This window comes from Sitodiplosis mosellana, unplaced genomic scaffold, assembly GCF_009176505.1.
Source record: "Sitodiplosis mosellana isolate CC-2019 unplaced genomic scaffold, AAFC_SMos_1.0 Smas_scaffold_42, whole genome shotgun sequence".
NCBI lineage: Eukaryota > Metazoa > Arthropoda > Insecta > Diptera > Cecidomyiidae > Sitodiplosis > Sitodiplosis mosellana.
This window is the reverse complement of record NW_022595284.1, coordinates 402,473-418,352: the sequence shown is the minus strand read 5'-3', so window position 1 is coordinate 418,352 and position 15,880 is coordinate 402,473. Positions and strand designations below refer to the sequence as shown.

General features: G+C 37.2%; 2 protein-coding genes and 3 non-coding genes across 6 annotated transcripts in view; 2 read left to right on the top strand and 3 right to left on the bottom strand.

Annotated features, from left to right (window-relative positions):
- Positions 1–139: 139 nt before the first annotated feature.
- On the bottom strand, positions 140–213 carry Trnan-guu (transfer RNA asparagine (anticodon GUU)). Its single transcript has one exon. It is a non-coding gene; the product is annotated as a tRNA-Asn (tRNA).
- Positions 214–685: 472 nt separating this feature from the next.
- On the bottom strand, positions 686–759 carry Trnan-guu (transfer RNA asparagine (anticodon GUU)). The gene has a single exon. It is a non-coding gene; the product is annotated as a tRNA-Asn (tRNA).
- A 360-nt stretch (positions 760–1,119) lies between these two features.
- Positions 1,120–1,193, top strand: Trnan-guu (transfer RNA asparagine (anticodon GUU)). Its single transcript has one exon. It is a non-coding gene; the product is annotated as a tRNA-Asn (tRNA).
- A 2,214-nt stretch (positions 1,194–3,407) lies between these two features.
- On the bottom strand, positions 3,408–8,652 carry LOC129569761 (protein bicaudal D). The gene is made up of 7 exons (XM_055448923.1): positions 7,998–8,652; positions 7,562–7,889; positions 6,860–7,000; positions 6,664–6,774; positions 6,329–6,580; positions 4,774–6,260; positions 3,408–4,694 (listed from the first exon to the last, which is right to left on the bottom strand). The coding sequence occupies exons 2-7, from the start codon at positions 7,760–7,762 to the stop codon at positions 4,586–4,588; spliced, it is 2,301 nt and encodes a 766-aa protein (XP_055304898.1). The 5' UTR covers positions 7,763–7,889; positions 7,998–8,652; the 3' UTR covers positions 3,408–4,585.
- Positions 8,619–15,880, top strand: part of LOC129569760 (calponin homology domain-containing protein DDB_G0272472) — a 25,043-nt gene continuing 17,781 nt past the window's right edge. Inside the window, exons 1-6 of one of the 2 annotated variants that reach the window (XM_055448922.1) lie at positions 8,619–9,312; positions 9,388–9,777; positions 9,850–12,722; positions 12,895–13,466; positions 13,549–13,672; positions 14,257–14,396. In XM_055448922.1, the coding sequence (XP_055304897.1) occupies positions 9,231–9,312; positions 9,388–9,777; positions 9,850–12,722; positions 12,895–13,466; positions 13,549–13,672; positions 14,257–14,396 (4,181 nt within the window). In that variant the 5' untranslated portion in view covers positions 8,619–9,230. Of the gene's footprint in view, positions 9,778–9,849; positions 12,723–12,894; positions 13,467–13,548; positions 13,673–14,256; positions 14,397–15,880 lie in introns of both variants that reach the window. The other variant, XM_055448921.1, reaches the window with a different exon arrangement.

Below are 15,880 nucleotides of genomic sequence, written 5' to 3'. Positions count from 1 at the left end.
TACAAAACTAACAAACCCAAGCGTTTTTTCATTAAAAATGAATTTCCAACGAATTATGGCTCAAACAGAAGATATTTCACATATTGAACCTCGAGAATGAAAAATCATAAAAAATTTGCTTAGGAAAAAAAAAGAGTTGCGCCACCGGGTGGAATCGAACCACCAACCTTTCGGTTAACAGCCGAACGCGCTAACCAATTGCGCCACGGAGGCCCTTGGATGATAGCTAACCGAATATACTTAAATACAGAAAGACAAAATACGTGCTGCTGCCGCAGAGTGACTGAATGAGCTAAAGTACACACCAACACGCTAAGTACACGTAAGCCAATAGAAACCATACACAGTTGTACAAATATGATGACGTTTTCCCAAATGGAATTTATGTTAATAACAGTTTTAGCAGATAATTAAATGAATTCTCGTAATCGTTCTTCGATGTCACTGCCCACAAACTATTACGGCACAATTTCATAAAAAGAATTTGTCACAGCATTGGCGTGTTTTAACATTTATCCACGTATTATCAGCATGTATATAAAAACTTTGTTGCTGAGTACCATTCATATGAAATCTCATATGAAATTAATCAAAAACCAATTTTTTTTGATGAATATAAATTTTTTTGCTATACGAAATTCATAGTTACTCGTGGATAGTTTAAAAAAAAATTGAAAAAATTGTTCGCCACCGGGTGGAATCGAACCACCAACCTTTCGGTTAACAGCCGAACGCGCTAACCAATTGCGCCACGGAGGCTATGGTTTAGAGTGCGTCAATGAAAAATTACAACTCCAATGAATCTATAATGGAAAAAAACATTAAAAATGATTGAACTACAAACGTGATAAGAATCATAGGATCTGAAGTAGGGTTGTCTGAGGTTGATTTGATAGTTTTTCAAAAAATCTATGTTATGATTTTCAAAGGGAATTTTCATTGGATTTTCAAATGCAAATTTTACGTTTCAAAGTATAGGTTTGATTAGACGACTTCAGTAACCTTAGGTATGATAAGGAAACTGCTTCCTTAGCGATATGACACATTCGTTGGCATATCGAATTTCTAATAAAATTGATCTTGGGGCTGTAATTTTTCATTGATACCCTCCAAATCATAGCCTCCGTGGCGCAATTGGTTAGCGCGTTCGGCTGTTAACCGAAAGGTTGGTGGTTCGATTCCACCCGGTGGCGAATTCTTTTTTCGTTGTTAGCAAAATTATTTGAATTTTTTTGTAGTTCAATGCAGCATTTCAATTTTTTGATACTATTTATACTATTTTTCGCGTGTTGAATGGGCCAATCGGAGGGGAGAGTTAAAATATGTTAAGATTGACCAGATGTCCCAGACTTGAATACTATTTAAATGAATGAAACGGGAATAGAGGCTTGGAACACATTTCCGTATATAATAAGCTTGAATTCCATATCCAACTACGTATTCAAAGTAAAAGAGAATCCAAAAATTCATTCATATTCTATTTATTGATCTAATTGTATAATATAATTTCGATTAAAGGAAAAAATAAAAATAAGTATTTAGCAGTGAAGAAAAAGAAACTGAAATCATAGTTTTGGGCAACTAAATAAATACTCTGAATTTCAATAGTCTAAAGTAGCTATACATTGGATTACGAATATTATCTACGTTTAGATTTGATTTGTGGTAGTTAAAAGGCTATGATATAGAGATATTGATATTTAAAAAATAAGGAGAATCATCTAATTAAATCAAATCCCATAACAAAATATAAAAGTGAATACATGAACCGAAAATGGTAAATGGACCGATCTATGATGTTTAATTATTATATTTCATTGCTAAAAGAATGCTTTTTGCGTTTGTTATTGACTTCAGAAAAATATTTATTAGAGCTGCCCATCAATTGCACTTTCATTAGTTTGCGAATAGTGTGTTTTTTTTTGTATGAAGCTTTAAACGCTATTACAATTACGTTGGTTAAAGTTTGCTTGGTTATCATGTATACCGACATCAGTTAAGGGAATAGCAATAAAAAATTGTTAGATTGTGAAACTAAGGTTTAACAAAAACAGAAAACGAAACAGAAAAATAACATACCAGGTTAATGGCATAGGACATATATAGAAGAAAATAGGGTAAATAATTTATAAGGCAACGACAGAAATTTTGCATTAAATCCTAAGACAAATGTTTTAAATAACACACGATTCACACAAAATGCGAATCACAGCAGAAATGATAAACTATTTCATATTTATGCTTATACACTAAAAATCGAATGAGAAGAGCTACACAATTCAATATTGTTCCGCAATCGGAACGAATATTGAAAACATCTTACGTTCTTCAATATATTTTATAAATATTATTTTCAAATAAATTTTGAATGTAAACGAACGTCAATGATCGTTCACACCTCATCAATACTATCAAATATTACAAAATGGTGTTTATTTTGGTTTTTCTGTTTTGCTTAACTTTAAATCGAAATTTGTTGTTTTCCATCGACGAAAAAAAAATTGTGTAGTTTTGGTTGATTTTTTTTATTGAATAGTTTTAAGATTGATTTGCGATTTTCCAAACATACAGTTTTTTGTCAATTTTCCATATATCACGGCTAACAATATCTAAAGGGGGATAATACTCCATGTAATCGACACATATTTTTTTTTTAAACGACAGAAAAATACGTCAGAATTTTCGATTCGGATTAACAGCGAATCAAATGATTTTTACTTCTTCTTTTTTTTTAACTAAATCGGTATGTTTATGTGAAATTGTTTTGAGATCCCCTCTAAAATGAATATAAAATACGTCTCCTAAAAAGATTTAAAGGTAAAAATGTTTCTTTGACGATTTTGGACAGATCGTGATTTCAATCGATATATAAATGTTTTACAGATTTTATTGCAGAGTGAGAGCTCTTAAACGTGAAAAAAGAGCCGCAAATTGTTTCTGTTTTCAGTAGCTTCTCAGCAAAAACTCTCCATAAACTAATTGAGCTAAACATCAGTTGAACGGTTTCGGAATTTAATCAGTTTGTTTTGATATTGTTTGAAAAGTTCGTTGCAATCGTAAATTATTTTGTAAATATTGTGTTGTGTTTGTTCTTTAAATTAATCGTTTTTTTTTCTTTTGACATAAAATGAAATTGTTTTCAACATTGAATAAAACATGTATTTCTTTTAGACGGCATCTTGATTTGGCGCATTGTTGCTTGTTTTGTCAACGGTCGTGTACAATATTTAGAACAACACTCATTAATTGTGCTTGAGACTGAACGTTTTTTTTTCTTCTTTTAAATTTTTAAACTTTTTTCATTAAATATTGATTGATAATAATTCGATTATTAACTAGGACGGGTGGAATTGTGTGTACGAAAGTTACCAGAAAAAGAAGGAATAAAAAAAAGAGGCAATCCCATCTAACTTCCAATTCCCATTTAACGGTTTTATTCAATTATTAATTTTTTTTTCTTCAATGAAAACATTTTATTGGCTCGGCATGTAAACAAATGGTGTTTTTCTCAGTAATTTGTACTAAAAAGAGCAAGTGAAGTAAACAAAGTAGAGAAAATAAAATAGATTTCTTGTTTTTGGATGGCCGTTTGATATTTGATAACAACTTTTCTTCTTAATTTCTTTTTAGTTGTGCAAATCTGTCTGTATGTGCACGAAAAGGGACGAAAAGTGCACAGACACACCTCGGTGCGTCTTCTTTATTTTTAGAATAGATCGATTTTAGCGTTTATTTCTTGTTTTGTGTACTTCAATTGAGTGTTCTTTTTATTTAGCTGCACTTTGTTCACAGCTTGTGTCTTTTTTTTAAATATTAAAATAATATTCGCTTGACTTGATTCTCTCTGTCAGTATGTATAATATTCAAATATAAGTTTATTTCTTTCATCGGTGTTTCTTTCATTTTGGGATAAATTCTGTAAAATGTTTTGTTGTTGTTGTTATAATTCATTTGATACAAAAAATACGTTGCTCCATATCTCCATTATTACTCTACAATTAGTAAATTACTGAAATTTTCTTCTGTTGCTTCCGTAAATATTCCAATTTTTTGCGTATAGAGCAAACAAAAACACCAAATGGGGGTAGTTTAAGTACAATCGATCAATCTTAAAGACTAGTTTCACATATTTATATTCCATATTATAGCTGCTTTCATTCTCATCGTTCTTCTTGACCATGTGTGACACGGTCGAGTATTCATTACTTTCTTCTTAACATGTTTTTTTCTCATCAATCTTATTGATTTTTCTTTTTTTATCAACAGGAAACAAAAACACAAAAAAACTCAACTCGTTCCTTTCCTTTCTCATCGTCACTTTTCACGTACAGCTCGGTGTAATTGTGTGATGTTCTTGCGCATTTAGTTTATCCATTGACAAAATTGTAGTTTAAACGTAGGTATGATTCAGAAATTATTACAATTCATTAAAGTGTGTGGTAGTGTGTTGGTTTGTTTGTTTCTTTGCACGTGCAAAGCCAATTGGATTCGGGAATGGAGTACGTTTCAACACGTGTACAGATACTTACAATTTGATTAATGTATAAACTAATGCTATTAATTTACGCTGTACGTCCAACTTTTGTTAAAAAAATGTCGTATTGTTGGCGTTGTTTCGTGTTGATGTTCTGCCAAAGCCAGATTTACTACCTCCGCGCTGTGGTGGCATTGGTCGTCTCGCGTGACGCATTTCTCTGCAAAAAGAACAAAAAACAACATTATTAAAACCCAACAATTGAATGTCAAATGCAATAATTGAAAGCAATTCATTACCGATCCATTTCCATTTCTTCGAGACGTTGGGTGACCGAGAGTTTTTGTTGGACGGCTAACCGTAGCAATTGATTCAAAGTCTTTTTCTCTTCTTCGGCTGCTTCCAATTGTCGGGTCAGATCATCGACCTGTGTAACGTACTCTTCGCATCGGGCGGCGAACATGGCCCGTAGGCTGGAGAATGTGGCGGCATCCTCCTTCAAAATGCGTAATTCATTACGCAATTTCGACATGGTGTCGCTAACAACGAGTTTCTCGTTTTCGTACTTTGATTTCAAATTGGTCAGCGCAACTTCGGCGGTGTTTTTGTTCGATTTCAGCACGGTGCGCAGTGTGCTGATCTGTTCGCGTTTTGTCGACAGAAGACTCTTGAGTTTCAGAACTTGCTCTTGCAATTCGTTGATCTCCTCTCGCGTATCTTGGTCGATCGGTGACAAATTGGCACGTGAACCGTTCTTGTTCAGTTCGATTGTGTGTTCAACAGCGGTTTTCAGGTATTTCAATTGGTCGCTAACGATGTCAACGTATTTCTTAATTTCTACGGAATCGGCCAACGCTTGTAAATCTTCCAAACCGTGTGTCTTTTGAATCAACACATCGGACTTGAATTGCGATTGGATTGCCGATAGTGAATCGTTCTCGTAGCTGAATTCTTCATTTTTATGGTCCAAAATAACACGTGATGGTGTCTCGCCATTTACAGTGCAAACCAAATGATACAATTGGGCCAAGTCTTCTGTCAAACCAACGAGTACGGAACGTGCCGATCCCAAACTTTGGCCAGCATTCTGCGAAATGGTAGCGAGTGTTTTGACGTCGCTGTGCAAATCGAGCGAGCGCTGTTCGGCAGACAAAAGCTTGTTCTTCAGATTTGTAATCTCTTCTCGCAATGTCACCATGGCATCAGAGTAGTTCAAGCCTTTCTGCAACTCGGCGAGGTCGATTTTCAAGCCATCGATCTCCTTTGAACTCAATTGGAACCAATTCGCGTACTGATTGATGATGAACGCGAGTTTCTCTTTCTCTTTCGACAGTTCCATTTGCTTCTCATCATTTTCGACCTGTTTCTTGAGTGACTGCAGAGCATCGACGTGCGCAGCCAACACCGATAAACGAGCCATAAAGTTTTGCAAATCATTCTGGCTCTTATCGAGATTTTGCTGGGCATCGCGCAAGTTTGTGGTCAAATGCGATTTCTCCGTTTCCATCGATTCCAATTGCTTCTCCAGTTTTTTCAACTCATTCAGATGGATCTCGGAGAAGAGGTCGACTTTTGTGCCATCCGGAGACTTGATTTCGGTCGTCAAATCAGCCTCTAATCGTTTGAGCGCTGAATTGTCTTCGTCGGCACAGTCGTCGCTATTGATATTGTTGTCTTCCATGCCGCCCCGTATCGTATATGCCAAATTACTGATTGTGTACATGGATTCCCGGTTGATATGTGCATCAAGCTCCTTTTTCAATGCGTATTTTGCTTCACGTTCACCCTGGAAATAGTAAAACAGAATTGATGTTATAATGAGGCACCGCTGGAAATCACCACGTGATGACAAACCTGTAGTGCTTCTAAAGCCTCTTCCATTTGCTTTTCAGCGATTTGTTTCAATTTAGTCAATTCCTCGACTTGTGAATTGAGCAAATCCAAATCTTCAGTCAGTCGCCGGATCTCATGTTTGGCGCCCTCGAACTCAACTTGTGAGCTTCGTAGGCTGGACACTTGCTTCTGCAACGAGATGTTTTCCTCCTCGAGTTCCGAGTAATCGGCCATCATACGGGTTTCACGGTACTTTAGATCTTTAAGCTCCATCTATTTTGGACAGAATAGAAGCGAAAACATTTTTAATACATTAAGGGGACCAATCAATAGTGTGCAGGTGTCTAAAAGCATACCTTCAGCCGCAGTTTATCAGCGTCAGCATCCGATTTATCACGACCAATATCACTATTCTCTTGTAACATTCTGTCTCGTTCATTCCGTACGCGATCCAATTCATGTCGTAGCTACAATCACACATTTCAAATGACAAATAATAGCAATAGAACTGTCAGTGTCAATCGTAATGAAATGCACTGTATCGATACTCACCTGCTTGATTTCATTCTCCAGGTCCATGATGTGGAGATTCAGCGAGGTTTCTTTCGCCGCCGACTCATTGAGAAGTGCATCTTCTTGTTCGATACCACTTTTGTTGGTCACTTTTTGTGTGGATTCAAATTTTGCCAAAGCCTTAATAAACGGAGAGAGAGAAAAAAAGAAACAAAACAAGAAAAATCAATAAACATACAATCACAACATGTAAACAACACTAAAATGAATGAAACGACATCAATTTGTGCACCGGTTTTCTTTTGTCAGCAAAATTCTCTTCACAATGGAATCCATTCACTGAAAAAGTAAAACGAAAAATGCACACACAAACACATGCGAATGAACACCGAAAATGTCATTGAGTCAGCTGTACGCGAAATTCATTAATTGCGCACACATCGAAGCGTTGAATATGTGGCTGCTTTCGTGTATCACTTTTCACCACCAATTCTTCTTCATCTGACGTTTCGATGAAATTGTTACGCATTCATTCGAAACGACGATTTTTTTCTTTCAACTTCACAATGTTCACTACACTTCTTCTTCTTCTTTTTTACTTTTCATTTTTGCTTTATCTTGATTTGCGATACAAAACCATCAATTAATCGGTCTAATTTACTCCATTTTGTGCGGCCGATCGAAGAAGAAGAGTAAAAACGATAAAATAATTATCGACGGCAAATGAATGGTCGTGCTTACCTCCTGTGTTTGTTCCAAATCATGTTTAGCATTTTCATATAGCATTTCGAGTTCCTCGCATTTTTGCTGCAGCATACATTTCTCCTCCAACAAACCAAGACCATATTTAGCCGATTGGATTTTTTCACTGCTCGCTTGATCCAATTCACGCGACAATCGCTCGATTTCCGCTCGTAATTCATTTAAATTGACCGTTTCCATGGTGTATTTGTTACGCGTGATTTATACAATTGAAGAAAAAAAAAGTGAGGTTCTTCGACACATACACACACGACGACAACACTTGCAATTCGAACTTCACCTGCTATCCCCTGCGTTGATAATAATCCTGATGTAGAAAAAAAATAATTTATCCACAAAAACCATCCAATTGGAACAATTCGCACTTTTTTTTTCAATTTTTAATCTTTTTTTTCTGTAATTTTCATTTGCTTGCCTTCATTTACTCCATTCGAAATGCACTACGTGTGTGTGTAGGAATTACTTTTAATGAACACTCTTTCTCCGTTGCTGGTCTCTCTCTGCCACAAATCAATGTTAACAAAAAGTGAGCGAATTTACACGTCTGCCTTTTCAACGTTTACGTTTTTAATTTATCAACGCGTTCCAAATAAAAAATTGAAACAAGATAAAATGGAATTTAAGTAGAAAATATAATCGAAAATAAAACAAATTTTTTTTTTGTAATGCAACCGAGAGAATGAATTTCGTTTTGTATTAATTTTTGATGTCGCTACAAAATTCACTCTAATGACATCATGGCAGCAGAGCAGCAGAAAAACTACACAGCGACTGAATATGCTTGTCGTTGTGAACTTCAACAATGATGATTGAACAAATGATGACTGATGACTGTGTTATGGAATGTTTTCGTTTCGGAAAGAAAATTAGAACAAACACCTATGCGTGTACACCGAATCCACTGTTATTTTCACCATTTGACGATTGATTGTGTGTGATTGTATGTTGCGGCCGTGCGTGTGTGTGCGTGCACAATTCGAAATTCATGTTTCTTTTCGAAGTGTCAACGCGTACTTTAGGCACTTTGAGTATCATCGAAATGGATTGAGTACATTCGAATGAGAAAGTGACAGAAGTTCATTTTTCAGCAATTAATTTAAAAACCGAAGGAAACTTGATTCTATTTTGATGATTGTCAATAAAATCGATTACATCAATTTGAATTTTCAATATTGAGCATCGGTTGCTAAGACAAAAATTGACACATTTAAATCACTTCAACGGAATACTTTCCACTGACAATCGAATCTACTTTGATACATTTCTATCGTACAGTTGGTGTTCATTCTGTTTGACAGTTCGCCAAACAAAATTCATCCTAGAGTAAAAAAAATACTGTAAATAAAAACGCCTGCTTAAACAATACATGTAGTTTTGTGATGCATTAAATCATCCATATCATACGACGCAGACAATTTCATTGAAATTAGATAGAATCCAGTGTAATTTTCAAGTATTCCGGCCGCACATGAATAATTTGTGGCACATACAGTATTTAGAATGTCTTAGATAAGAAAGAATGTCTTGTTTTATGTGCAAATCAATCGAAAATAGTTACATGTGAGAAGTGTGAAACAAAGCACGTCTGTCGAAATTTCGTATCGTCGAACAACAGAAAAATTGTTCGATTTTTTCAGACGATTTCGTCATGGAAATGAAAAATGTGATTGCACGTGAAGGACGAGAGGCAAAAAATCTAATTATTTATCATTTGTCCAGCGAAGATGAAAGTAATTTGGAAATTTTATTCCATTATTGCGCATTTCTTGGTGCTAATTCTATGTATTTTTCTTCATGTTTGATAGAAACAAATGCTAAAAAGCCTCCAACACACATCCGGCCCACAGTATTAAATCGAAAGATAAGTCTATCGGAATCCCAGTCACCGGACAAATCAAATCGGCGTGTGCGAAGCGCATCAACCGGACGTGATAAACGGTCTGAATTACAGGCACGCTACTGGGCACTGTTGCTCAGCAATTTACAACGTGCCGTCAACGATATTTATCAAACGGTCGAGTGTTATGAAAATTTGGCATCGTGTCAAGAGGTAATTTTGGTGTTAGAGAATTATACGCGTGATTTTCGGGCGCTAGTCGAATGGTTTCGCGTTTCATGGGACTATGAAGCAACACCGCAGCCACAGCGACCTCAATTCCTTGCTTGGGAAGTGCGCAAAAGTAATCCAGCACCACGTGAGTACTTCAAGGTGATATTTTTGTCGACTATCAACTGAATGAATAATCGATTTTCCAATCAATTTTTAGCGATACGTGCAAAAAGTTTGTCCAGTCCTAGTCCAAATGCATCAGGCAAATCGAGTCCGTGTCCCAGTTTTTCGGGTAAAGTCAGTCCGTGCCAAACAATCGATGAAGTGAAATTGGCAACATCGCCACGCAAAAAGCTACTCGACATCAAAACAAATATAGCATTAACCAGCAAACCATCGACGGTGGATCGAAATCCAAAAAACCCGCGACTCAATTTGAACGGTAAAGTATCTAAATCTGAAGGTGAAACAAATGGTCTGTTGCACACTATTGAAAATGGTATATCGAATGAGACTGAACTCACAAAAATACCCGAAGAAACTCAACACATGACATGGGGCGATTTGGTGGAACAAGATGAATCTCAATGTGCAATGCAAGAGTCTAATGCAACGGAAGGCATAGTCGAAGCCGAATCTAGCGAACCGGTACTTACTTTTGACCAGTATAGTCAAACAAGCGGATTTATTGATGAATATTTAACGCTGCAACAGTGGCGCGATAAATATGAAAAGAATGAAAACACAAACATAAATACTGAAGACTCCAAAACGCCAATCGAATCGGCTGTCTCTCACACCACAAACAAACTCGACGAAATGGAAAACATTTTCTTGAAAAAGAATGCAAATCAACCTAGTAATCTCATTCAAACCACTGTTGACCTCTCACAGGAAAATGTACTGAATCCGAAGAAAGGTGCAGGCGATGCCGATGAAACGAAAAGTGCCATTGTAGAAAACGCAGACAACAAATCGACTCAACCGGAAGAGAAGAAAGTGCAAACTGGTGCCCAATTAAAGTATTCAAATGTTGTGATTCGACCGTCGATTGCAGCTAAGCCAAACAGTTTGCAAAAAGTCACGTCGAATCGATTGCAAACCACAAAACCGACAGTTAACACTATGGGACGGTCGTCTGTTACACCGAATGTTATGGTAAATTCGAGTTTGGCTCGTAAACAACCACTGAGAAGTTTACCAGTTGCGCCAATGAACAAACCGAAGGTTATCACTCAGAGAGAACCCGTTATGAAGGATGGAGACAGGCGAATGATCAGAGCCGCAGTGCCTCGCACAAGCGGAGTTCCATCGAACACGGCTTCTCGTCTGGCAGCTCGATCAAAAACAATGATTGATTTAAATAAACCAGTCAATTCGAATGTATTGAAGTCTTCATCCCGAGACAGCATGAACAGCTCAACATCGACACTTCGCGCCAGCAACAATCTAATTTCCAATTCACAAACTAAATTGAATGTACGGCGCTCAGAGCCACGATCGATTCCAACACGGAACGAAGACGACGATGGATGGTTGACTGTAAAGGCACGACGCCGTTCGAGTTTGCATTGGTCCAACCGATTTAATCAGCCATCAGGCTATGCCAGCTTACCAACCCTGGCTCTACTCAACGAAAAAGAGCCACCACCGAAATTTTCCAATAAGAAGGAAAATAAAAAAGCCGCTAAACCAGCACCGAGCAAATCGGTCGAAGTTGAAACAACCAAACCGAAAGCTGTTGCGGTGAGTACCGCAAATGGTGCTTGTGTCAAAGAGAAAATGGTGCCTTCATCAGTCGCAAAAAATGTGAATGTGGATTCCAAAGCAAAACTTAAGCAAAACTTAAGTTCTGTTGAACAATCCGATTTGAAAACGAAATTGTTAACTGCTAAAGAGACTGAAAAACCGGTATCGATTGTTTCGCGTGCAACAATTTTGCAACGTCAACGGTCTGACATCACCGGACTCAAGCTGAACAGTCTCCGCAAAGAGTATTTCCGTAGTGAGAAAACCAAGAAAATGAAGGAAAACTCAAAGAAAGCAACTAAGAATCAAGACGACGAACTAAAATTGAGCGTACACATGAATGTCCAAACTAGCGATAAAGTGGGCTTATCATCGACAGTGAATGAATTGTATACTAGCCTCACTGAAAGCGAGTCACAGAATAACGAAAATAATAAACGGGACACTGAGAGCGATAACGAAACTGAAAGCGATGAAAATCAGCGGAAATTGCTTGAAGAAGAAGAGTGCTTGGAACGGCAAATTGCTGAATTGCGAAATACTGAAATTGATGTGGATATGGAAATTGATGACACGGAATGTGATACGATTCTTGGATTGAGTGAAGGCGATCCATCGACTGAGCTCGAGCAATGCGATGACAATATGAATTTAGAGGCAAAATATCATCATTTACTATCCGATATGTCAACTGGTGAACGGATTCAAACTCTGGCCACGTTACAAGCCTTCGTCAGTCGACACCCTGGCAGAGCACAAGAGTTGCATCAAAAATTATCCAGTCCATCACATAGATCGTTGACTGAAATTTTGGAAAAGTATCAAGAGAAACAAGAGCGTGCCAGAGACATGAGGGAAACATTGAACAAAGAGAAAACATTCAAATTGCAAACGCTATTGGCTCGTGTGGAAGATGTTAAAATTGCGAAACAAAAACTTATCGAAGAAAAAAGGCTGAGAATGGAAGAGAAACTGCAAAGGTACGCCGAAAATAGGAACCAATATATCAAACACAAAATTCGAAAGGCACATGACGAAGAGGAAAAGCTTAAGGAAATTGCATTCATCAAGAGTCTCGAAGCACAAAACAAACGCTTGGATTTGATGGAACTACGGAAAGAACAAGAGGGTCGCCTACAAGATTTGGAGGCTGAACGACAAAAACGAGTCGAGGAAAAGGCAGCTAAGGAAGCAGCTGTTGAACGCAGACGTTTGGAGTTGGCATTAGAACGTCAAAAGCGATTAGAACGCATCGACGAGACTCGCCGCGAAAGGGAACAACGAGTTGTGTCTATGCAAGAGGAACGCGAAAAAATGCGACAACAAATTGCTCGGGAAAAGGTAATTCGCGCGGTTTATGTCATTCCGATTCTGTTAAAATTAAATCTGTAGTAGTTTTCTTTTATTTGTTGAGAAATGTTGAAAAATTTATTGAATTACACAATTAATATCTGCAATCGGAAGCATTTGATCACTGTTTGAAGAAAAAAAAAACATTTCTCTTCTCCAAAAGGCACGTGACAGAGAAGAACGTCTATTGGCTTTACAAGTGCAACAGCAGCAAACAACCGAAGAGCTTCAGCGAAAGATCTTTCAAAAGCAACAAGAATCGGCGCGCAGACACGAAGAAACGATCGAGCATATTAGACAACGTGCATTAGAATTGAGCATTCCAAGCCGAAACGTAGACGACACGAACTCAAATCGAAACGAAAATTCGGATAATACACCAAATGATGATCTCTCGTCAGTCGTTTCTGACCTTTCAATCGATTTGACAAAAGCGTCGAAAAAGAAATTGAAGAAAATTCGTCAACGTATGACTCAGATGGCCGATGAATACACGAAAGATCTGGAACCGGTGCCATTATACATGAAACGCGATAGTTCCGTACCGAAAATATTAACTATGATACGAAAAGGTGGCGGTCCACAGGGTATGGAACGTCCATTGGGCCAACTGACTCGTACTATAGCCAAAGCTGAAGTATTCGATTTCCAGTGTTTATGGCTCATGGATGGCTTGGGTGCACTAGCTGCAATCATAAAGTCGGCTCACGAGCCAAACTCAGAAATATCGAGGAAGTAAGAGAATGAACAAAAACATCACGTTCAAATATAAGAAATCATATTATATCAAAATATAAACGATTTTAATTGATTTTAGGGCAATGATCATGGCAATACAGTGCTATCGAGACTCGTGTTCACCCTGTATCCAAATCGCCCGGCATGCAATTCTAGGAAATTCCATCTCAGTCTTATTCGATGTCTTATTGCACAGTCTGCAGGTAAATAACCGAGAAAAAGAAAAAAGAAAAAAAGGAAAACAACAATATAATCGACACGTTCGATCAGTCGTTTAATTTATGCGATGGCACTTCGGTTGAATGAATGCGCATGGACTTTGCAAAAAGTAATAAAAGTGAATCGTAGTCGAAAAGTATTGGTAAAACGTTTCAAGGTCATTCACATCGCATGTATACGTGACATTGTATTACATATTACATGCTTAATGTCTCTGACTGCCAATCGATAGCTTTGGCATAAAATATAAATTCCGGTAAAATATGGCCTACATATTCGATACTCTATCGATATGATAGTTGATGTGTTGGGAAAGTCGTAAGGCATTGCCATAAAATGGTGCGTGCAGTTATTGTTTTTCGTTATATTCCTCAAATGGTTAACAAACCGACAAAAACAATGTGCAATTAGAATTTCGTCACTTTTTATATGTATGTATAAAACACTAGATCTTTGTTGTTCGGATGTTGTTGCTGTTTGAAATACTCTAACCACGATTAAATGAAAATACAAAATTTACTCTCTTTATTTTGTCCTCTCTGTTGCATGCATTACTCAATATCATCAGACACCAGATGAGAAGACACCATCGCATCCGATTGAATTGTCGACGGAGCTTATGTTAGCGACCACAGTTGTCTTATCTCCATTCAATGTACTGAAACAACCACACCCAAAGGTTTTGGAACGCCTACCAGATGTAGTGAGGTAAGTCACTCACACAACCACACCACACTTAATACATACATTTTGAACGGTTCAGCACAACGAAATACATAAAACGAAAATAAATAACGAACACAGAGACATGCACGTCGTGGGGCGATGTGTTTAGTGCGCACACTCCGCACTACAACCATATGAGTCGTATTCAACACTGTCGCAAGTATGTGAGAGTCGAAGTTTACTTTTTCGGATTTTACTGTACCGAACTCTTCGCATATTTTATTCATGCTGAGCCGTTCGGTTGGATTTGTGCGAAACAGAGACAAAAGTATGATCAGATCCACATAAATACGGTTGAATGCTCGGCTCAACATGCATTGTTAATGAGTTGCGTAGAAAAGAAAGAAAGCGTTAGCTGTAAAATATAAGACGAAGGTGTTGAACGACATACACATATTTGTTGATACGTTGTTAGTTTTTTTTTTATGGTGAAACGATTTACGCTACAAAAACTTATATTGAAAATATCGGTATTTCCGATTTGAAATTCAGCATACCGTACATACTTTTCGATTTGGTCAGGAAGCTCCTACATATGGGTGATTTTCAATGGTGCATACAACACGACAGAAAAAAAACACAACATAAACATTGCCGCAAATGTTGTTTTAGAAAACAAAACACAAAACCAAATCCATGATTGACTTTTTTAAGCCTAATTCAAAAATAACATAGTCAAATTGGACGAAACAACGCCTTCGATATACATAGGTACAATGGAAAACTAAAATCAATCCTTTTGGAAAACAACCAAATTCCGCTTTTTCCCTCTCTCTCGCTCGTTCGGGACCGGAAAATATGCTCGCATTGCGTTCACAATATTGATGGTTCGACGGTATGTTTCATTTACCAATCAACATCAGACTACAATAACACAACGCAGTCAGTACATGACAGCTTTGAATACACACTGCCTCAGTAGTGAATTCTAATGCTGGAACACAAAAATCAATTTACATGCGAGTTTGTAATTTCATTTCAATCGAAATGAAATTATGGCATTAGCTGTTGTTGTAACCAAACATCGAACACATTCAGGTCTGGAGATAGAGAAAAAAAATTCGGAACCACACACAAGTCGAAAAACCGACAAACCAAAAGCGCAAAAAAAAAACTAGGGAAATCAACTCTTTCTAGTCTATTTTGACTGAGTTGATGACAAACATCTGGATATGACTTGAACTGTTTGCTGTTTTTCTACTCGAAATTTGTTGTTGTTTGTAACTCTAGTTTCACCGTTATAGTTTCATATTTCCAGCGCAACTTGTGTGGCAGACTGTTTTTTTCTGTACCTGAAAGGACAAAGAGAATATGCTTAATACTCATACAACTACAAAATTGTTCAGGAAAGTTGTTGTTTTTTTTGCTCTGGATATGATTTCGTGATATCAACCATATTGAGAGTTTCGATTTAAAACCTGCGAGTGGAAAAAAGTCGATAGTCAACAAACTCAAATGTCATGTGC